Raw genomic sequence first — 23,174 nt, forward strand, 5'->3', positions numbered from 1 at the left:
TTATTCTGATATACAAAAGCTGAAAGAATTTATCTTTGGTATATCTGTGCTACAAAAGGTGTTAAAGAAAGTACTTTAGGCAGAAGGAAAATGATAACAGATGGAAATATGGTTCTACACAAAGGAACAAAAAGCACTGGAAGTGGTAATGAATGAATAAATATGTAAAAAATTTTTTCTTTCTTTAAATGTCTTTAAAAGATAATTGACCAGGAAAGCTGACTTGGCCCAATGGATAGGGTGTCCGCCTACCACATGGGAGGTCCACGGTTCAAACCCCGGGTCTCCTTGACCCATGTGTAGCTGGCCCATGCGCAGTGCTGATGTGCACAAGGATTGCTGTGCCATGCAGGAGTGTCCCCTGCGTAGGGGAGCCCCACGTGCAAGGAGTGTGCCCCATAAGGAGAGCTGCCCAGCACAAAAGAAAGTACAGCCTGCCCAAGAATAGCACAGCACACATGGAGAGCTGACACAAGATGATGCGACAAAAAAAAACAGATTCCCGGTGCCGCTGATAAGGATAGAGGCGGTTACAGAAGAACACACAGCAAATGGACACAAAGAGCAGACAACTGGAAGGGGGTGGGGAGAGAAATAAATTTTTTAAAAATCTTAACCAAAAAAAGGTAATTGACCATTCAAACAAAATAATAACAATACAGTATGGGGTTAATAACATAAAAATAAAATGAAGGGGAGTGGATGGGGCTTAGGCAGTTGAACACCTGCTTCTCACATGGGAGGTCCCATGGTTCCTGCTGCCTCCTAAAAAAAACCAAAAAACAAGCAACAAGCAAACAAATGAGAAAATCAATTCAGGGAAGTTGATGTGGCTCAGTGGTTGAGTGCTGGCTTCCCACATACAAGGTTCTGGGTTAAATCTCCGACCCCAGTACCTCAAAAAAAAATGTATGACAACAACAGCATAAAGGCTAGGAGGGGAGAAATAGTAGTATATACTAGTGTAAGTTACTTATACTATACAGGAAGTAGTACAGTATTGTTGGAAGGTGCACTGTGAGCATTTAAAAATGTATAAGCCCTAAAGCAACCACTAAAACAACAACAAATAAGAGTTATGATAAAAAGCCAATAAAGAAATGGATCAAAAACCTAAAAATAAAAGCAAGAACCATAAAACTTCTAGAAGAAATTGTAGGAAAATATCTTCAAGACCTGGTGGTAAGTGGTGGATTTTTAAAGGAGATAAGACATTGACTGAGATGGACTACTGATGTTTAATGGTTACAGAAGTTTTAATTAGCTTTATTGTAAAAGTGTGGGAATGTATAGAGTACATGGTAACACATAGTGGGTAACAGCTAGTTTATAAATGAGGATGTTGCTGAAAATAGTAGTCTAGGTATGTAAATGCCAATTGACAGAATGCTAGAGAATAATCTAGGAATTGAATAGCACAGTAAACCAAGAGGTGGATGAGAATTGTGGTTGATGGTACAGATGTAAGATTGTCCTTTGTGAGGTAGAACAAATGTACATCACTCCTGCAGGGTGTTGGGAATGTGGAGAAGCATAGGGAAAATACAGCTGGAATGACCTATGAACTGTGGTTAGCAGTAATAACATAATATTCTTGCATCTATGCCAAAGATGTACTGTTTTGATAATAATAGCGTTGGTTAGAGGAAAATATTTAGGTTAGTAGTAATATTTTCACAATATTCTTTAATCATTAGTTATAAAGGTTTAACAATGCAAGTTATTGGTGGTAGGGTAAGTAATGAAAGTCCTGTATGATGTTATACATGTTTGTTTTGGAAGTTCACAACTATTATTATACACTTACTGTTTATGTATGAGTGATATACTTCAATAAACTAATTTTTAAAAATGAAAAAAAAGAGAATATATATAAATAGACCCCAGAAATCAAACCAAAGAATTGTACAACACAAAAACTGAACTCTAATGCAAACTAGGACTTAGTTAATAGTATAATTATAATATTGGTTTATCAATTGTAACAAAGGTATCATACTAAGGCAAAATATTAACAGTAGGAAAAGTTCTGTGTGTGGGGTGTGTTTGTGCCAGTTTGAGATTATTTTATGAATCCCCAAAAGAGAAAGATTATGTTTAAAAACGAATCTATTCCTCTAGGTGTGACATCCTTTGATTACATTAAATTCAGTTGAGGGGCCTTTAATTGGATTACTTTATGGGGTTGCTTTGGAACTGTTGATGGACTCACAGGGACAGACAGAGGAAAAAGGAAGTCGCCATGTTTTGATTGTGCTGTGTAAGAGAGAGGATCGTTTCAGCACAAAGCCCCCAAGAGGCTGGGCCCATGGAGCAGCTTAAGAGGAGACCAGCCTTGCTATATGTCTAACAGCTTACAGCTGAAATTGGGAAGAGAGTGGAAGAGCTGAGACTGATACAGGCGGTCCAGACAGAGACAAGCCCTATGCCTGGTTCTCCAAGCTGAGCTCCAAGAGACAGTAGATTCTGGAGGGGAAGGCTGAAACCTCTGCAGAGATTGGTGGCCATTTTCCTTCACCACATGGCAACATGCCAGCAACAACAGTAGCTACACTTTGGTGAGAAAGCATCTCTGATGGTACCTAGGTTTGGCTTTTTCATGGCCCTGGAACTGTAAGCTTTTACTCCAAATAAACTCCCTTTATAAAAGCTAAAAAAAAAAAAAAAAAGCCAACAAAGGAAATAAAATAGAATAATTTAAAAAAAATACAATTTTCCCAAAAGGAGGCAGAAGAGGAAATGAGGAACAAAGAACATATAGGACAAATATGAAAAAAAAACACCAAGATGATAGACTTAAGCGTAACCATGTAAATAACTACGCTAGCTATAAATAGTCTAAACACACCAATTAAAAGGCAGAGACCATTAGATTAGATAAAAAAATCAAGATCTAGCTGCCTATAAAAAATACAATTTAGATATAAAGACAAATAGGTTAAAAGCAAAAAAAACTGGAAAAATATATATCATGCTAACACTAATTAAAAGTAGCTGGAGTAATGATATTAATAACTAACAAAGTAAAATTCATAGCAAAGAATATTACCAAGGATAAAAAGGTTACTTTCAAAATGATTAAGTGGTCAGTTCATCAAAAGGGAACACTAATCCTAAATGTTTTTTCACCTAATAGCAAAACTTTAAAATACATGAAGCAAAAACTGATGGAACTGAAAGAAAAAACAGACGGATCCACAATTATAATTAGACATTCCAATATCCCTTTTTCAATAATTGCTATAACAATTAGACAGGAAATCCATAAGGATTCAAAAGACTTGAACAACATAATCAACCAACTTAACAATACTGATAGGACACTCAACCTAACAGCAGCAGAATACAGATTCTTTTTAAGTACACAGGAAACAATGATCAAGACAGATCATATTCTGGACCATAAAATAAGACTCAATAAATTTTTAAAGAATTAAATTATTAAAAAAATATTCTCTGACCACAATAGAATTAAATAAAGAAATCAGCAATGGAAAGAGATCTGGAAAATTCTCAATTATTTGAAAACACACTTCTAAATAACACATGGGTTAAAGAAGAAATAAAAAGGGAAAACGAAGTATTTTAACTGATTGAAAATGAAAACACAACAAAACTTATGAGGTGCTGTTAAAATAATACTTAGGGAAAATTATACCACTAAATGCCTATATTAGAAGAAAAGTTCCAAACCTTAGCTTCCAGTAGAAAAAAAGAAAATTAAATGTAAACTAAGAAGGAGAAAGGAAATAATAAAGATCAGAGCAAAAATCAATGAAATAGGAAACAGAAAAACAATAGGAAAAAACTCAGTGAAACCAAAAGCTATTTTTTTGAGAAGATAAATAAAATGGAAAAACCTTTGGCTAGACTAATCATGGAAAAAAAGAGAAAAGACACATGACAGGTGACATCGCTACAACTTCTACAGATATTAAAAAGATAATAAGGGCATATTATGAATAACTTTATGCCAACAAATTTGACAATTTGGATGAAATGGAAAAATTCTGTGAAAGACATAAATACCAAAGCTCACTCAAGAAGAGATAACCTTAAAAGCACTATATATTTTTTATTGAGTTAAAAAATGTGTTTTTAAAAAATTTTTTATTGAACTAGTACTTACAAACTTTCCCATAAAGAAAACACAGGTCCAGACAGATTCATTTGTGAATTCCACCAAACATTTAAGGAAGAAATAACAGCAACTCCATGTAAACTTTCCAGAAAACTGAAGAGAAAAAAATGCTTCCAAATTCATTCTATGAGACCAGAGTTACCCTGATACCAAAACGAGATAAAGTCATTACAAGAAAACTACAGTCCAATATCCATCATAAAATACTGTACCCATGAACATAGTAAATGAATACACTTATATTATATAAAAAAGAATAAATCACTGATCATGCAACAACATGGATACATCTCAAATGAATTAGCCTGAGTGAAAGAAGCCAATCAAAAGTGTGCATACTATATGACACCATGTAAATAAAACTCTAGAAAATGCAAATCAATATATAGCAATAAAAAACAGATGGGTGATTGTCTGGGATGGGTGTGACAAGGCAAGAAGAGGCAAGATGGAGTGATTATCAATGGGGTGTGAGGAAACTTTTAGGGGTGATAGGTTCACTATCTTGATTGTGGTGAAGATTTCATGGGTGTATACATATATCAAAACTAATCAAATTGTACACTTTAAGTATGTGCAGTTTGTTGTATGTCGATTACACCTCAATAGAGGTGTTAAAAAAAATACAAAACAGGACATTTGAAAGCCAAATAGAAAAAAACTCTGTATTATTTACTTTGTTGGATTAAATAGGCTAATTGCCCTCTTATTAGAGCAGAAAATTGAAAGTTCAATTGTTCATTCATTCATTCATTCATTTGCACAGCATTTAGTGAGTGCCTTCTAGGTGCCATGTACTATTCTAGTTACTACTGGCTATAAAAAGGCACAGGTCCAAACTTTTACTATCAAGTGAAAAGGAATAGCTTGTACTAGACCAGTGTTCTACCTAGAAATACTAATAAGGTAAGATCAAATTTAGAAATCCTGTTTGGAGACAGCAGAGAGTTGCTAAGGCAATGAGAACTACAGGGCTAAGAGTCCAGAAGGGAAAACCCTAGGAAAGGTAAGCTCCCTGTGGGAGTTTGGGATTACTTATGAATTCTAAAAAGAGAGGTTATGTTTGTAAACTGGTCTGTACCTCTGGGTGTGAGCCCCTTTGACTGTATTAGATTCAGCTGAGATGTCTTTGATTAAATTATGTTTAGATTAGGGCTTTGATGCCACCACATCAGTAGGGTGTAACTCAGTTTACGTCTGTGCCCCCTTGGTGCACTATATAAATGGACACTCACTGAAGAAGACACATGGATGAAAACACAGAAGAAAGCACAGGAAGAAAGAGAGCTCCATAGACATGGCAGAGGAGAGAACTCTGATTCTGCGGTCCAGGGAAGACAGATGAGCCATTTGCCTGATAGTATGCAGCTGAAGAGAAGAGGTCAGCAGAGGTGAGGAAGCCCAGAAAGAAACAAACCCTATGCCAGCCTACAGCTGAGATCAGAAACTGTCCCCACCAAGCCTTAGGAGGAAGCGGGAAGGAGAGACCAGGCCCGTCATCTTACTTCAACATGTGGCAAGTGACCTGAGTAAGAAAGTACTCTTATGGTACCTTGAGTTGGACTCTTCAGGGCCTTGTAACTGTAAGCTTTTATCCCAAATAAATACCCTTTATAAAAACCAACAGATTTCAGGTACTTTGCATTAGCACCTCCTTGGCAGACTATTACACTGCCCTTCTATAGTCTTCTTGTTTGTTTTTAACCTCAGAGGCATTTGCTGATTCTGGACACAGGCAGAAGGTTGAAAATCTTGGCTGTAAGTTAGATAAACCAGCAGAGCTTTTGGTAGAAACTTGCAGACTAGCAGAACATATAGCATTTTCCCTTCGGCACTTTTGCCATATATTGGGGCTGCATGAGGCAAGAGGCTCAAAATCTAAGCAGAAAGCCTCTGAAAAAGCAGTGATATTTTCAGCAGTTATGAGAGACAAAGATTACAATTTGGGACCTGTCAGGGGAAGTGGCTCTGCAGAATAACCCAGGCTCTCCATTAAAAATTCTGGAGAATCAAGAGGTAGACAGAGACTTTTCAGGGCTGCAAACCAGCCTCATCTCAGTGGCAATGCTGGATATTTAAAGGTGATCAGTCACAACTCAATCTACTTAGTGAAGAGAAGGATAAATTTTTCTGGAAGAAGATAAGATCATCTGAATCTCTATGCTTTTATACACTAAGTTTGTCATTCAATAAAACTATTATAGGCATGCCCACAGTGAGGGTCACATGATCAAAAACCAAGAGAAAGAACAGACTATAGAAACAGATCTACAGGGGACCCATATACATAAAATAAGCCGATAAGGACTATTAAAATAACTATGATTAATATGTTTAAGAAAAAAAGAGGAGAATATGGACAAAATAAATAAAATTATGAAGAATTTAACCAATGATTTAGATCTATAACTCAGAACCAAATAGAAATTCTAGAACAAAAAAAAAATACACTTAAATTTAAAATTCAATAGACATATAATGACAGATAAGACATAAGAGAAGATAGGATTAGTACACTGGAACAAATAAACTAAAGCATAGGAAGAAAAAATAGAAAAAACCCTGATAAAAGCATTAGAGAGGCATGGGACTCAGTGAAAAGATCTAACATTTGTATAATTAAAGCCCTAAAGGGAGAGGAGTTAGAGAATAAGGTAGAAGCAATTTGAAGATATAATAGATTAATAAGTTCCTAAAACTGATGAATGTCTACAATCCACAGATTCAAGAAGCTCTGTACACTCCAAACAGAATGACTACAAAGAAAACCACATCTATATGCATAGTAGTATTCTGGGGGAATCCAAAGACAAAGAGATATCCTAAAAAAATTTCAAAGATAAAAAGACAATCCTTCAAAGGTGCTTCAAAAAGATTTACAGCTGACTTTTCTATACAAATGATGATAGTCAGGAGGCAATGGGTCAGCATCTTTATAAAATACTGAAAGAAAATAACTGTCAATTCAGAATTCTATACTAGCAAAAATATACTCTAAAAATGAAAATGGAATAAAATTGTGTTCAGACAAACAAAACAGATAATATATCACCAGGAAATGTGCATTAAAATAAATACTAAAGAGAGTTCTTCAGACATAAGGAAAATGAGCCCAGAGGGAAACATGAAATATTAGAAAGTAATGAAAAGCAATAAAATAGAACAGATAAATGAATAGGTAAATGTTTGATTAAATGTAAATGAATATCAATTCTGCAAAATAATATTGTAATATCTCACAGAGTTTAAAATAGAATTAAAATGCATGCAACAAAAATTCAAAAGCCTGAAGGGGAATAAATGGTAGAAGTCTTCTAAGATTCTAGTATTATCAGAGCAGTGGTGAAAGTAATAATTTGTATTATTCTGTAAAGAGTCAAGGATGCATGTTGCCATCTCTAAGGTAACCAATAAGAGAATAATGAAAAAGATTTTATTAATCAAAAAAAACCCACTAAAGACAAGCCAACAGAGGCACTGGTTGTCACCACTCCTATGAAGTTCTGGAGGGATGGGAAGAGGAAGAGAGGCTTTTTAACTCAGGGAAAGGGAGGTACCTTAGCAGCTAGACATATTAGGCAGAGGTGATCACTGGTATCTAAAATCCTGAAGATCCTTCTTCAGCCAGCCCCTCCCAGCTTCCCAACCCAAACAAGTAATTTTTTCCAGGGCATCTCCATTCATTGATTCATTCATTCACTCATTTCCCAGACAAATCCCTCCCTACTAATGGTAGCCTGGCACTGAGCTGGGGGCTAGGCTTATGGAAAGGAACTAGGCACAATCCCTGACCTCACTCTCTATGCAGCCAGATTGTTAAACCAGACCTTTCTCAAACTTTAATGTCCTAACAAATCACCCAAATACTGTAGGTCTGGAAAACAGCCTGAGATTCTGCATTTCTAACATGCCCCCAGGTGACACTGATGTGTTGGTTTGAGGACTGCACTCTGAGTGACAAGGAATCAAACAACTAAAATACAGAGTGACAAATCCTATGATAAAACTGTAGTTCAAAGTGATGAAAAAGCATGCTCAAGCTCCCGCAACTAATAAGTGGACTGACTGCCTATGTACAATCTTTCCTGCCTCCCCAAGGGAGAAGAAAGGGGACTGAGCAAACAGGCAGATGGGCAGTTTAATCCAGCCTCAGGAAAAAGTTGTCGAAGTTGGATCATAATGGATGTACGGGGGTTTGCCTGGCAAAGACATAGGGCTGGAAGAAGGTTCCCAGCATAGCAACTGGCATAAAAATAGAAAAGGCAAGGGCAATGGAGTAGAACCCCATTCTACCACTTAGGAGCTTTGTAATTGTAGACCACTTACTTACTCATGCTGTACCTCATTTCTCCAACTGTCAAATGGAAATAATCACAATAATCCCTATCTACTGGGGGTGATGTGAGCATTAAATGAGATAGTATATTTAAAGGGCTTCCAACAGTGTCTGGCACAGAGTAAGTGCTCAGTTAGGTCAGCCCTAATTATTAGAGTAATTGCTCAATACAATGGATGCTAATGGAAGGGAGGAGGGTATTCAGACAGGGTGCTCCCTCCTGTCCCTGGGATGGACCTGTCTCTTATTGTTCTGCACTTATTGTTCTGCAGGGCTGACAGATGAGCCATCTGCTACCCTTTCCTGCAGGGGAAGGGGGCCCAGTTTTATCCCTGGACATACCTTCCCAAGGATTAGATGACAACCAAAGCACCCATCACCCCAAAATGCCCATGCATCTGTTAGTTCATCTCCTAATGACTGCAGGAGGGTAACAGGATTCATCACCCTCATTTTACAAACAGGGAAACTGGGGCCCAGAAAAGTGAAGTGACTTGTCCACTGTGTTCCTGGGAAAGGCTTAGGGGGACTCCTTACTCCCTGGCTAAGAATATTTTCCCCAGGAAGTCTTCTAGCACCATCTCAAGAGAAAAATCAATACCCAAGGCCTTGAGGGCAAAAGTTCTGGGATTTCCTACCTCCTGCAAAGCTGTCATGTTCACTAACCACCGGCACGGATCAAGAAAAGGACTCTTTCACTTGCTAGAGTGACAGTGAGGATGTATCTGGCTCTGCATCTGATTTGGGAAGAAAGACTTCCTAGGGAAAAGGATACAAGGATCCGGGGTTCACAAGCAAAAGTCACCTGGAAACCAGCTCCCCTTCCTGATGCAGCCCCTTCCTGGTGCACACAGGGGCAGGCACACACCCGGGGGTGGCCAGACCTCCTACCTAGTAGACTGCTTGGCCAGCATGGCCACATAAGTGACCACGAAGCTCTGGAACTTGGCCCGCTGCTCCTCCCAGCGGTCGTCCACCGAGTAATAGTTAGGCAGGGGTGCCCCAAACAGGATCTCGCTGCGCAGGAGGGAGCTCTTGAGGTTGTCTGCGGAGAGGCCCTCATCCACGTACCAGTAGAACTCAGGGTGAGTCATGGCCAACTCTAGGGAGCCTGCAGGAGCAGGGGTGGGGCCCAATGAGCTCGGTGGGCCAGTTCCCACCAGGCCTCCCTCAAGGTCTTCCTGCGTCCTCCACACCTCACCCCGAGCCTCAAGTCTTCAGTTCCCTATAAGCACGTCGCGGCCTCCTGACGAACCTCCCGCCCAAGCCTCACCCCCTCCTTTAATTCCGGCCAAGCATATCTCCCCACGGCCACGTCCAGCTCTCCACCCCAGCCAAACCAAGGCCCACCCCGTTCTCGTTCTCCTTCAGGCGTGAACCCACGGTCAAGTCTGCCAAGCAGGACCCGCGTCTTGCCTCAGACCCCGCCCCTTACAAGCCCCGCCTCCGGCCCTTCAGACTCGGCCCCGCCTCCATCTCCTCAGCCTCGTTCCGCCCAGCGCAGGCCCCAGCCACCCGCGGGCCTCCTCACCCCGGATGTCGGCCAAGTCCTGGCCCATGCCATCATAGTAGATCTTGCCGCCCCTCTCAGTGGGGAAAAAGTAGGTCATGAGCGAGCTGGGTGGGGAGCAATAGGAGTAGGAGCCGAGGGGCAGGTCCTTGAGGACCTCGTGGGGCTTCCAGCAGAACTCCCGGAAGCCCGGGTGGTCCATGATCTTGCGCTCAATCTCGTGGATGGTGACCAGCCGCTCACTGGTGAAAATGTTGCGCTCCGCGTCGCCGCGCGCCAGGAAGATGAGCTCGATGCGCCAGTGCGCGTGCGTCTGGGTGTTGGCGCTCACGTACGCGCGCGAATAGTCCCACCGCGAGGCGCCCCGGCGGGCACGACTCTGATTGGCCGCGGCCGCCTCGGGGGGCGGGGAGCTGGACTGGTGCCGCCTGTTCTTGTCCGGCCCCCTGCTGGGCGGGGCTTCGCTCTGGTTGGCTGCGTGTTCCGCCAGGGGCGTGGCCTGGCGCCGAAGACGCCCGCTCCGATTGGCTGCTGGCTTTTGGGCTGCAGAGGGGGCCCACGGTAGGCCTGGACTGTCCTGCGGGAAGGCCCCTGGAACCCTGGCGGCCGGCCGCGAGCGGTTGCCCGGATGCAGCTGCTGCAGCTGCTCCGAAATGAGGCGCTGAAGCGTCTCGGAGGTGAAGTCGGCCAAGTCCCGCCGGTTGCGCCCCCAGGACCCAAACTGGGACTTGAGCGCCAGGGCGAGGGCGTCAAAACGCTGCGAGGCCTCATGGTTGCGGATCTCAAAGGCATTGTAGGAAATGTCAATGTCCAGCGGTGGGTAGTAGAGGAACATGAAGGCCGACAGGGCCACGGGGATGCTGCAGCCTAGGAAGAGCACCAGCCCCGCACAGCACGGATTGGTGAAGGCCCAGCCCAGGGTACTCCAGAAGCCCGAGGCTGGCGGCCGGGAGGGCAAGGTCCAGTGCCGCCAGCAACACTGCCTGCCTGCCCCAGGGCAGGGCCTGGGCTTCTGGGGCCCTCTGAAGGCCTGGCCCATAACTTCCTCTTCCTCCTCCTGCTCCTCTTCCAGCCACACATCCTGCAGCAAAGGGTCATCCTCGGAGTCCATAGCCTACAGGAGAGGAAGAGGGTCAGCAGGCTAGAGAGAGGAAGTGGGTGGTGTCTTGTGGCAGCGTTCTCCCAGCCCTTGGCATCATCTCTACCCACTCGTAATCAAGTACTACTACTAAGGGAATTGCATCAAGCAGATCTAGAATTCCCCCGAATTTAACATGTGCACAAGACACAAAAAATATTCCTGTTATTTGCCCATCACCTCCCCAACTAGATCTTGGCTTTTAAGGTCACAGAAAAAGGAGAATCACAGCCCAACTGTAAACAGAAAAAGATGTTACTCCCTGTGTAAGGGACATTGGAGGGGAATTTTGACTGCACTTAATTTCCCAATTTTTGCTGCATTCTTTGACTTTAGAACCCAAAGTCAGTGAAAGGTATGATTCCAGTGCAACCACTCTTATTAAATGAGCCACTGTAGAATAACTCCAGGAAGTATCAGGGTAGAGGGGAAAGAATGTGATCTTTGGAATTAGACAGACCGTGGTGCGGGTCCTGGTGGTGTGATTATTGGCCAGGCAGCAAACCTCGCTGAACCTCAGAGTCCCTCTCTATAAATTGGAGGTGGTCATTCCCGCCTCTCAGTTATGGGGAAGAGCAAAGGTGGAAGCACTGCACAGTCTGTGTAGTACTTTAGTTAGATTTCTTCGCTCCCCTCTGGGGACTCTAATGTGCTCAGCCATTGCCCACAGACTGTGCCAGGGCAAGTGCCTGTCATGGCTCCCTTCAAGAACCCTCAGTAGCTCCCCACCCTTCCTCTGGGACGCCGCAGCTGCAGCCACTGTTGTCAGGCTCAGATCACTTGATATGCAACTCCAGCAACATCAAACCTTTGGGCACAGGCAGGGGCCAAGCATCTGCCTCTCGGAGACTTGGGCACATGCAGCAGAAGGGCCTGGCAGGAGAGGGCAAGGCTGGGCAGCCTGAGGACTCCAGCAGGGCAGCCTGAGGGCAGGAGGAAGGGAGGAAGGCTTTCCGGCATCTCTGGCCCAGCCTGTCCCCCCTGTCCTGCCTGCCCTCTGTGTGAATGGAGGGACACTCATTATCCGGTTAGACGCTAGGCAGTAGGGGAGGGAGCTAAGTATGCTGGAGCTGACTAATTAATGCTGCCTTTCTTATTAGCATTCTCTAGAGTGCTCCATTTCAATTAGACAGTCTGTCCCGGAAGGGAGGAGGCTGCTGCCACCCCAGAGAAAGGAGGAGGAGAGAGTGAAGAGGGAAGCAGAGACAGAGAGAAAGAAATGGGAGAGTTGAGGACAGAGACAGACAGATGGAAAGAGGAGAGAGCCAGAGAGGAGAGCAGAATGGAGGGGAAGGAGACAGATGCAGATAGGAAAAAGAAGGAAGAAAGACTGAGCTTGGGGGAGATCAAGGAGGGGGGAAGGAGAGACATTCCCTGCGGAAGGCTTGGAAGGGATAGAGGCCTGGAAGGGGGAGCCACTTCCATCATCTGCCTGCGAGGGCCTTATCCAAATTCTGACCCATGGAACCCAGGCTTGGTGGATCTGATGAGCTGGTTGGTATGCATCACTAAGTTTTGGCCTCGTTTGCTATGGAGCAATGGCAACTGAAGCAGTCGTGATGGAGTCCCATGCTCTTTGTGTGACTCCATGTCCTGCAGGTGGCACTTGCTGAATTTAAGTGACCAGAAAATCAGACACAGCCGTTTCGCTTCCCAGGGAGAGCCCCACAGCCAGGCAGGCAAGCTCCAGGAAAGGGGGCTTGACTGTCATGTTCCCATGGCTTGAACTACTCCTGGATCAGGCAAGTACTCAGAAGATATTTGTTGAAGGAAGGAAAGAAGGAAAAGAAATCTCTGAAGGACTCGGGGTAGGTATTAGATAGAACGTAAAAGCCGGGCAGATACCAAACAATGTAAGCACATGGCAGAGAGCATGGGTGCTTCTGTCTGCCTGGGAAGGAGCTGGAAGAGCGTGGCATGGACAAGGTGGGATGTGGACTTGCTGAGTAGTTTGGCAGCCCCTCCCACACCACACCTGCCTTCTCAGACCACCCCTGAAAAGAAGAGTTGCCACAGGGAAATTACACCAATCTGCAGGGTCGGTGGACGTGGCTCCAGACTGGCTCAGCCACCAAGTTTCTGTGTGACCCTGGGCAGTTCCTGTCCCCTCTTGGGCCCCTATCTCTCCCTCTGGTGGTGCGACAGTAAAGCTCAAGCCCCACCAGTGACACCTCGGAATCTCCCGGCAGCCCCATACTCTGGGCATTCTGCTTCCCAGTCTGCGGGCCAAGGAGGATGGGGTGCCACCTGAGAGCCCACCCACCAAACCCAGGGAGGTCCTGCTGGCGGGTGGGGGTCTGACACCAGACGCCTCAGCCAGAAACCAGCTCTCCAGCCCCTGCCCCCCCGCCCCAGCAGCTGGGAGGGACAGCCAGTCGCAAATCTGTTTTCCTTTCTCAAGTGATGGGATGGATTGCTTAGCGAGGCATCCCAGCTGCTCAGTGGAAAAGAGCTCAGGGTGGCTCCTGTGGGTGCTGTCACTGCGTCAGACAGAGGATCCGAGGAGGAGGGCGATCACACCCTCGTGGCACCCAGTACGGGACCTTGGAGTGTTCCCTCTCTGACCAAGGCCCTCCCTCCCCACCCCCACATGCCTACTCAGATTTAAATTTTGGGGCCCAGGAACCAATGCAGACATGGACACATCCACAGATGCAGAGAGCAAGTGTCCCTCGTCTTGGGGAAGGCAACCGGGGCAGCTGCCTGAAGGGACCAGCAGGCCCCGGGCAGCCTCGAACGGAAGAGCCTCGCCTAGTTTCAAGGGCCAGGCTGGGGGCATCCCAAAACCACATTTGCAGCATAATCCCAATTCTATAACAGGAAAAAAAAATCTGCAGATATATGCATTTAAAAAAACATTAACAGTGGTTATCTGTTTGGGAGGATGATGGGTGATTTTTGTTTTCTCCTTTATACTTGTCTGTTGCCAATTTTTCTGCAATGATCAGGTACAGCCTCTCTTCAAGAATCAGAAATAAATGTTATTTAAAAATAGAATGTGTGTGTGTGGAAGGGATTTTGCTAACTCTTTGCGAAGTTACTGTAATAGGCATGTCCTCCGAGGCAAGAAAGCAAGGAGGGTTGGCTTAAGTTGCAGCAGGAGAGACCCCAGCTGGAAATCAGAAGGACCTCATGAGCAAGGGAGCTGGCAAATACCTAATGGGCAAGTGCGAGTGTGAAATCTGCCTTTCCCCTGAGATGAAAAGAGGGGTCTGTAAAATGAGCATAGCCCATAGGGCCCAGATCTCAGAGCCGACCTGGTTCAACGCCTTCCTTTTCAGGTGGGGAAACTGAGGCCCAGCAAGGGAGGAGATTCAACCTGGGTCATGTTGGTGGCACTCTTGGTTTGAAGGAGTGTTGGTTCTACAGCCTCGCCAGATTCTGGGGTGGTTTTTGGCAGCCCCCAGGGGACAGTCAGATCTGGAGAACAGGACATAGGGGCCCAAAGAGCTAAAATAGGGAAGCTGTTTTTAAGGTGGAAGCAAAGACGCACCCTTGAAATTCCCCATCCAGGCAGAAAGAGGCTGCAGTGGGAGGCATGTTGTGGCGAAGACCCTCTCCTTCCCCTCTGCAGCGGCTCCGGCGCGGCCCTGCGGCCCTGTTTACCACTTCCCTCCTTCTGGCGAAGAATGACAGAACCCTGCCTTCGTCATTCGCCCATCCCAGCCAGACTATTAAAATGCAATCAAAAAATCACATTAGACATGCAGATTCGACTTAAAATACGTATATGTATATATAATTTAACGGCAATTAGGAGCTAATCAGCCTTTTCTTCCTGGCTCGGGGTGTTTTGCTTCCTTGGTTCAGCTCTGGTCCTTGGAAACAGCTTGGGGTCCTGATCCTATTACCCTCAGGTATGAGCAGAAGTTGAAAATGAAGGGATTGGGGTTAACAGCTCCACCCCCGCCCCCCTCCCCCACCCATGCTGAGGTGGGCACTGTCTCCTCCTCTGCTGCTGGGCGATGGGTCTGAATTCGGCTTATCTGAAGTGGAGAACGGGGCACGAGAAGGAGGAGCCCTTTGTTGTCCTAAGCCCTGGTTCTCCTCCTGACAGCCTGCCACCCTCCAGATCCCCTGGTGGGGCCACGGGCCTGGCATCCAGAATCCCAAGCCCTCCTCCCAATCTGGGTAGTCCAGCTCAGGCCTGGAAGATGGAAAAGCACTGGAGACACTGTGGTCAAACAGAGGCAGAGTCACACCAGTGGGGTGAAGCCAAAAGTCCACCCGGCTCAACGTGGAAACCCTGGCAGCCACTAAGGTCATCAGAGCCCATCAGCTAGCCGTGAGCCTGCAGATGCCAAGCGCTCTTCATCCATCCTCTCTAGCCCTCAGTCAGCCTTGCAAGGGAGGCCTCGTGAACATCCCCATTTCACAGGAGAAGCAACCTGAGTCCCTTGTGGCCACACAGCTAATAAGGGGTAGAACTTGAGTCTTTGAACCTCAGGTTCTTTTCGCAGTGCCAGGCAGCCCTCCAGATTCCTTGAGGGCTGAGACAGCAAAAGTCCCTGAAGAAACCCCCTGCCCTTTCACGTGGTATGCACCTTCCATCAGACCTGACATTGCTGAGTTCGCAGCCCTCCTGCTTCCATGCTCAGGGCATGATATAAGGAAGTGGGCTCCACTGATCTTGGAACTTGGCCTTCCCCTCAATGGGAGCATGGCATGGAGCACTCCAGAGGGAAAGTAGGGGTGAAGCAGGGAGCCCATCCTAGAGGCTGGAACATAGGGCTCTCAAGAAGTCCCAAGTCTCACCCAGAATCTGACATGAAAACAGTAACAGAGCCAGGGAGTGCCCTCCAGCCCCACAGAAGGGGCCTGGCGAGGCGAGCTCCAGCACTTGCCTGAGCCCTTCCCAGAGCAAGATCTAAATCCACCACCCGTGTCTTCCCGGCCCAGTGCCAGGGAAACCTGGCTTTGCGGCTGCTGCCAAAGCAGGCACCTGCACCTGCCCCCCTGGGAAACACCATCCTTGTTGGCTCAACCTGCCAGCAGAGCAGAAGATGTAGAGGGACGCACACGACCACTGGCCCCAAAGAGAATCTGGGCCTATTTATTTGGAGCCCGGGTCAGGGAATGAGAGGGAAGGGAGATGGGTGGGAGCTCTAGTGAGGTTGTCAAAGCAGACCCAGAGAGAGGCAGGCTGCAGCGATGCTGGCCTCCCCAGGCTGCCTGCTGGCGAGGAAACTGTCGGCGCCGACTCGCCAGCCCACCAGCTCAGTGTCCAGTCACTAGATCGCCGTCGGCGACATCCCGGCCAGCCCGAGAGGGACCCGACGGCCACAGTTGCTTTCCCCTTCTGCGTGATCCCTCCCTGGAGGGCGCTCAGTGGAACAGAATGGCACCCCCAATGCTCAGGGGGTCACCGAGTACCGAAAGCAGCCGGAGCCTGCTTTCCCTGGAGGACAGAGATTGAAGTAGGGGGCAGCGGGACATGGGAGTGGAGGAGGGGAGAAGGGAGGAGGGGAGCTAGGCATAGATTTGGAGTCAGGTGGGCCTGGGCTCAAACTCTGGCTCTACCACTAGTCAGGTGCCTTAGCAAGTCGCCGACCCTCTTGGAGTCTCAGTGTCCTTGTCTTACTGCATCACGGCAGCTTGCCCCGTGACTATGAACTTCTCAGATGGGAAGAACCCTGGATATGGCCGCTGCTGGTGGGCAGGTCTGTGGTGGCTGGAGCAGCATCTTTGATCCTCTCTCGCAGGGGGCCTCAGACTTGAATGAGAATCCCCTGGTGCACTCATTGAAATGCTAATTCCTGGGCCCTCCACCAGATCCAACAAGTAGGCTGCGTGGAGGGGGGCCGATCAGTCTTTAAACCAGCTCCCCAGGTGATATGTGGCAGGTGGTTCAAGGGCCATCCTTTGGAGGCCCCCGCCGCCCTGGCCCCCCTGCCCAGTTCCCGGGGGCTTCCTCCAGCAGGTGGTGTGGTCACCCACCATCCCGCTGGCGCTCACACCTGCCTGCCCTCAAGGGCTCAGGGGAGGGCCTCTGGCTGCCTGGACCCCTGGGTGGGGCTCACTCCTTGTGCATCTCTTCCTCCAGCCATGGGGAGAGAAGAAATGATGGCATTTGGGCCAGGAACAGGATTTGGTCCAGTGAAGGGGACACAAACAGGCCACCCTGATCTGCCACCCGGCTCTCTCTGGCAGGCCTAGGCAGTGAAAGAAAATAGAAGGCCCAGTGCTTCCTGCATGCCAGGCCCTGGGAGAGAGGCTGGGGTGGAGGCAGGTGGAGCCACGAATGAGCGAATTCTGGTCACTGTCACTGAGCCTAAGTGTTCCCAGCACATGCTCGATGCTTTACTGGTTTGCATCTTCTCTGCTCCAACCTCAGCTCTGCCAGGCAGCTGGCATCGGCGCCTCTGCCGGCCAGCTCCGGAGCTCAGTCTTTTTAACCACTGTGCTCTTCTGCCCAAAGGAAATTCGGCCTGCCGGGCCCACCCTTGCCCCTGGAGGACAGACGTGGAGGCGGCCGTGCGGGCCCTTTCCCCCACCCCTCTCGGACAACCTCCACTCTGGCTGCCCAGTTCAGGCCACTCGACCCAGCACCATCGGGCCTGGCTTGTGGCACCTGCTGGTGAGGCACCCTGGGCATCTCAGAGGAAAAGGCAATAAGAGCTTAAGAAAGCCCACACTTAAAACAATACAGCCAGGCCCCCAGATGCCCCCCCGAGCCGCCCCCTCTGCTCCCCGTCTCCTGCCCCCAGCCCCAAGTCCTCTGGTGTTAGGGCCCAGACGACACATTGGCTCTGCAGCCAGTCCAGCTCCCCAGTCCCCAGACTGCCGGGTTAATAAAAAATAAAATAAAAAAGATCCCAGCACTATACGACCAATAACCATGGCCATAAAAGCCAAATTGGATTTCTTCCTGGCTGATGAGCTCAGGGCCTCTTTCTTTCTCTGAGACCCGATTAACAAATATGTAAAACAATCCTCCTTGCATCTCCAGCTCCAGCCAGCTCTTCCTGCAAGCTCGAGCTCTGAGCAGGGGAGGTGGGGGGGGGCAGGGAATGGGTGCCTGGGGCAGCAGAAGGGGCACCAGCCTGCTGTGTGACCTTGGACAAGTCAAGTAACGTTTCTCAGTGGGCTGTTCCCCCATTGGTCCGATGGTGGGATGGGAAAAGAAGCTCTCTAAAGCCTTCCTCTGAAGCCTTCCACCTCGATTCTTCGTGGCTGCAGGGGTGGAGGGGAGGAGACGGATGCCAGAAGAGGGCTCCCCTCATCCCTCCCCAGAGGCTACTGTATTATTGGCGGGGGGGTGAGGGGGTGAGTCCTGTGTGACATCATGCCAGTGGCAGGAACGACCCTGTGCTGGGTGTCCCAAGCTTCTTGGGGACACAGCAGTTGGTCACTGGCCAGTTCTGGGCTCTGGGGAAGGCTTTGGAGACACACACTACCCTCCCCCTGCCGCTGCCACTGCTACACACCCAGACCACAATGTGTGGGTCCAGGGACATCGCAAAACTCTTCTTGGCCCCATTACCACCCAAAGGGAAGCTTGAAGGTAAACGGGAAGCGAAAAGAAAAAAGAGAGAAACCTTGAGGCAAATCTCTCCCTCTGGGACCTGGGGGTGCCCCCCACCTCCTGCTGCAGAGTCCTAGAGCCAGCCCTCCCCACCCCCGCTGGCATGCACCTGCAGACAGACACACACACCCTGGGCCTCTGCTCCTGAGCCATTCGGGCCACAGCCTCGGAGCAGCCTTGGCTGGTGGGGTGGGCCCCAGGGAGGGAGGCGAGTAGAAACATTACCGGGATGATATCTAGGGGGTCCAGGGGCAGCTCGGCTTCAGTGGCTGCACGAGCCGGTGGCTCTGGCCCATGGCCTCCTGCCTACACTGCTGAGGGACAGCTCAGGCATCTGCGGTGGGAAGGGGCAGGCGAGAAGGTGGCCCAGCACCGTCAGCACCTGGGGCTGGCACAGAGGCCTCTGCCTACAAAAAAGGAGCAGGGTTGGGGCTGAGCAGCTGGAACAGAGGGTCTGGGATGGGGGGTCCCCAAGCATCCCGCCCCCAGCTCTGCTCAGTCATACAGTGTTATCCAAAGGCTACTAGGAACCCCCGCATCATCCCTCCAGGAGAATGGGGCTCTACCTCCTATTGCTGGTGACCTCAGGCAAGCCTTCTCTCCCCCCTGGGACTCAGTTTGTCCTTTTATCAAATGGGAGGGTTGGACTCAATGAGCTTTCGGATGCCCCCGGGTTCTGTCATTTGGAGTGCCCAAAGGGTGAGCAAAGAGAAGTGTGGCAAGAGGGAAGATGGGGTGGCAGAGGGCCAGGGGAGCCGGCTGGGAGAAAGAACAGGGTCCTGGGGCTGCAGGGTTCCTCTCCCTGACTTGACCAGAAGCCAGAGGGGCCCCATGCCCAGAGGGGCCTGCAAAATGGGGTGAGGGGGGGGACACAGCGAGAAGCCAAGGTTCAGGGATTGGGGCTGTCTCTCCTGAACCCCGAGGTGCTCTAGGGCAGGCGGACACCAGCCGGAGGGGTGGGGGTGGGGGTGCTTTCAAAGTAGGTCTGCGAGGGAGAAGAAATCGACTTAGGTCTTTCAGGCTAGTAAGGTCTTTTAAAAGACTTAGGTCTTTTCAGGCTAGGAATGAAGCTAATGGCTTCTTTTTTAAGTGCTATCCCAGGTGAAGCCAGGGACAGTGGGAGGGCAGCCCTGGCCCCAAGCCAAGCAGCCGTCTCTGCTGCACCCTCCGAACAACCGAGAGACCTCTTAGCAGCAGCAGCAGCCATCTCCACCCCAGACTTGGGCTCAGCCGCCTCAGGAGGGGCGTCTGCCAGCGCCTTCTCTCACCCAGAGCCAAGGCTCTGCCGCCGCAGGCTGCCCGCACACAGGCACCGCTTCTCTCAGGGTGGATGTGGTGGGGCAGGAGACAAGACCAGGACCCTGCCCCTCATCAGTACTGGGGGGTCAGACCCTGCCAAGTGGCGGCCTGGCTGTCAACCCCGCCAGCCCCATTTGCTAATTTACCCAGTTACCATTTATTCAGTCAGGGCCCTAATTCCTTCACTGGTTGGTGCTTGCTCTACAGATTAAGGACTTGCTGTTAAACCATCTTAATCCTAGCTTCGTGAGGTCTTGAAATCCTTCCCTACCAACGGTTTGGAAGATCTCCTCGGCCTCGATCTATTCTCATGCTCATTAGCGCCCAAGAATGCCTCTTGCTGGCACGGCCCTGCTCACATTTCCTGGCTGTTACTCTGGGGCCATCTGCTCAAAGGCTCTGGAAGTCCGGCTTGGAAAGTCAGGACCCCTTCCAGGGACGTGCACCAGCTACCGGCCCGCCACGTTTCCAGACAGCCTTTCCCTAGCTTCTCGGCCCGACGAAGGGAAGGAGGGGTGGTCACCGCTGGCTGCTGGCCCTTCTCGGAAGCCTGATTTCCTGCTGGCTTTGTCTAATAGTCTCTCAGGCCTGGATCGCAGGGAGGAACTAAAACCAACATCTTCCCTTTCTGCAGTCACAAAATGACAATTTAAAACCAGCCAATTCTTACGAACCAAGAATTTCCTACACCATCACGTCCAGAGGGGTGCAAGTGCCGGCGGTGTTGTATGGGGATGAGAAAGGGAAACATTTGAGAAACATGAGAAAGGGAAAGCCAGAAATGCCGTGCCAGGCTCCCAGGTGCTGCCCTCGCCGTACACTGCCGGGCCGCCTGATGGGCCAGAAGCAAACGGCCAGCCCACTTCGCCTTGCTGACCAGGGTGCTCCCAGGCCACGTGACCTCAGATTGCTGAAGGGTGCAAAAGGAACTGGGGCTTCAATCATTCTCCTCACTAAAGACCCCATTCAAGTAAAGGGAGAGGCCAAAGGCCGGGACTTCTCACGGCGTGGTCGTCGTGCTGATGAAGTCTAGTCAGCTTGCCTGGCTTGGAATCCCATCTCCACTGCTTGCTAGCAACTGGGCATGCTCCTGAATCTCTCCGTGCATCAGCTTTGCCATCCTTAAAATGGAGATAATAATGGTAGCCCCCTCCTAAGGTAGGCAGGAGGATGAAATAAGACGCCTGCAGAGCTCTGAACCCAGTGCCTGGCAGGCATTCAATATTCCCCACCATTCTTAAGGTGATTGACCTGGAGAAGCTCCCCGGCTACACCTGAAATCTTCCAGGACAGTGCAAAGGCCAGTGTGGCAGGGGCAGAGTGGGGCATGACATATCATCCTTCCCAAACATTCCAGGAAAACCAAGTTGCTCCAGGCAGCCCAAGCCTGGGCCCCATTTGAACCGCTTTCCCCAGATGAGAAAATCGCCACCTTCTCCTTCATGACAGGAGGGGCTGCAGTGGGCATTCTCCTCTCTTAACAAGGCTTGGCAAAGGACACGGTGTCCTGGTGCCCGCATATGTGTCACATGCCTCGGGGCAGGTGGCTGGGCAGGGAGGTGCATACCAAGCTGGAGAGGGCCCAGGACCTCTCTCTCCTCCTGACCCTGGTATGACACCGCACTGACCACTTGCTGGGATCGTGTCCTCGGAGTTCCAGGGGAATCCAGGGCCTCTTCAACTGCAGGCGGGGACCTGGGTGAGTCATCACTGCTCACCTATCACCTCTGTTCCCAGGAGGTGCCAGGGGCAGGGATGAGGGATTCTCAGGAGTTCTTCAAGGACAGAGACCAAGACTTTTCCATGTCTGCATGCCCAGTGCCTGGCACAGAGGGGTCCTGCTCAGGCAAATGCTTGTGGGATGGAAGACTAAGGAGAAGGCCTTTGCTGAGAGGAGGCGTCAGGCCCTGGACACTGCTCCCAGGACATCACTCGCTGGCTCCAAGGGGGGCCCCCGGCAAGGGACCTGGATGGTGCCTGCTGGTATCTAAACACCAGCCAGTCCTTCCCATGGTCCCCAAACATTAAACTTACTGCAAATGGCAAGACCCTAACCTTCCACCCTAGGGCCACTTCCAAATTGCCCACATTCCCAGTCTGGTTCCTTCAGAGGGAGACACAGAATCAAAGCACACCAAAGGGTGCCAAGGGCAACTGTAGCCCTCCTTAGTGGGTCCCTTTCCCTGAGCCCATCCCGTAAGTCTCAGCAACTCCCTCCAGGGGCTGGTCCCAGTAGCCTGCACTGGGCTTCTTGCATCCGGATTTTGGCAGCAACACAGCTTCTGCTGGCACAAATGCCAGCAAGCGTGACAAGGGCTGGAGGTGTGATATAAATAGCCTGCTGTTGTCCATCAGCTCCTTCCCGCCCTTGGTTTTGATTCCAACACCCCCCTCCCCTCCTCAGAGTAGCCTTGCTGGCAGGGGCTCTGCTGGGCTCCACCTGCTCCACCTGGACAGGTTCCTCAACCTCTCTAGCCTCGGTTCCTTCATTTGTGAAATGGAGTCCGAAGAACATCTACCTCTAGGGTAGCCGCGGGGATGATAGCAGTTAACAGAGGTGAAGCATTTACCACGGGCCTGGCACGAGGCACATGTTCCTGTGTGTACTAGTGTTGTTGATGACAATGATGTAGGAATGTGGGGCAGGTCAGCACGGTTAGCCTTGACATTGGAGGGTATGTGGAGGAGAGGGCTCAGGTAGCCAAAGCCAACAGCATGTCATTTCTGTGCTGGGAAGGGAGCTGCTAGGCTCACTGCTGGCATCATTCAGCGCCCTTCACTGGTGCCACTGGACGCTACCCACACGTTCAAAAGGTAGCCTGGCTCCAAGGAAGAGCCGTGGCCTGGGATTCTGGGCTATGGCTCTGGCACCCACATGCTATGTGAGGCCAGGCAACTCCCTTGCCCTTTCTGAGCTTCCCCATCTGTGATGCCCCTTGCATGGCCCTCACCCCCTATGAAGCCAACTTGTCTTTCATGGTCCAGGCCACCTGCCTGAGCCCATCCTCCAGACAGACAGGTCCAGACACCCCTGGATGGGTTCAGAGCCTGAGATGCAGAGGTGAGACACCCAGCCTGGTTCAGGTTCAGGTTCAAGTGAGATGACCAGAGCTACACTTTGGTGGCAGTATTGCCCCTCACCCTTGCCCAGGTCAGCAGAGGAAATTACATTCTTCTGAAAACCATCATGTAAATGGTTTTCTTGAAAAATATTTCTTGAATGAA

General features: G+C 49.2%; 1 protein-coding gene across 2 annotated transcripts in view; it reads right to left on the reverse strand.

The window, feature by feature from the left end:
- The window catches only part of DISP3 (dispatched RND transporter family member 3), a 49,242-nt gene that overhangs the window by 21,131 nt on the left and 4,937 nt on the right, over positions 1-23,174 (reverse strand). For both annotated transcript variants that reach the window (XM_058304417.2, XM_058304416.1), the window contains exons 2-3: positions 10,009-11,101; positions 9,369-9,588 (exon numbers count right to left, since the gene is read on the reverse strand). In XM_058304417.2, coding sequence (XP_058160400.1) covers positions 9,369-9,588; positions 10,009-11,098 — 1,310 coding nt within the window. In that variant the 5' untranslated portion in view covers positions 11,099-11,101. The remainder of the gene's footprint in view (positions 1-9,368; positions 9,589-10,008; positions 11,102-23,174) is intronic.

The sequence above is a fragment of the Dasypus novemcinctus genome, chromosome 9 (genome assembly GCF_030445035.2).
Source record: "Dasypus novemcinctus isolate mDasNov1 chromosome 9, mDasNov1.1.hap2, whole genome shotgun sequence".
Lineage (NCBI taxonomy): Eukaryota > Metazoa > Chordata > Mammalia > Cingulata > Dasypodidae > Dasypus > Dasypus novemcinctus.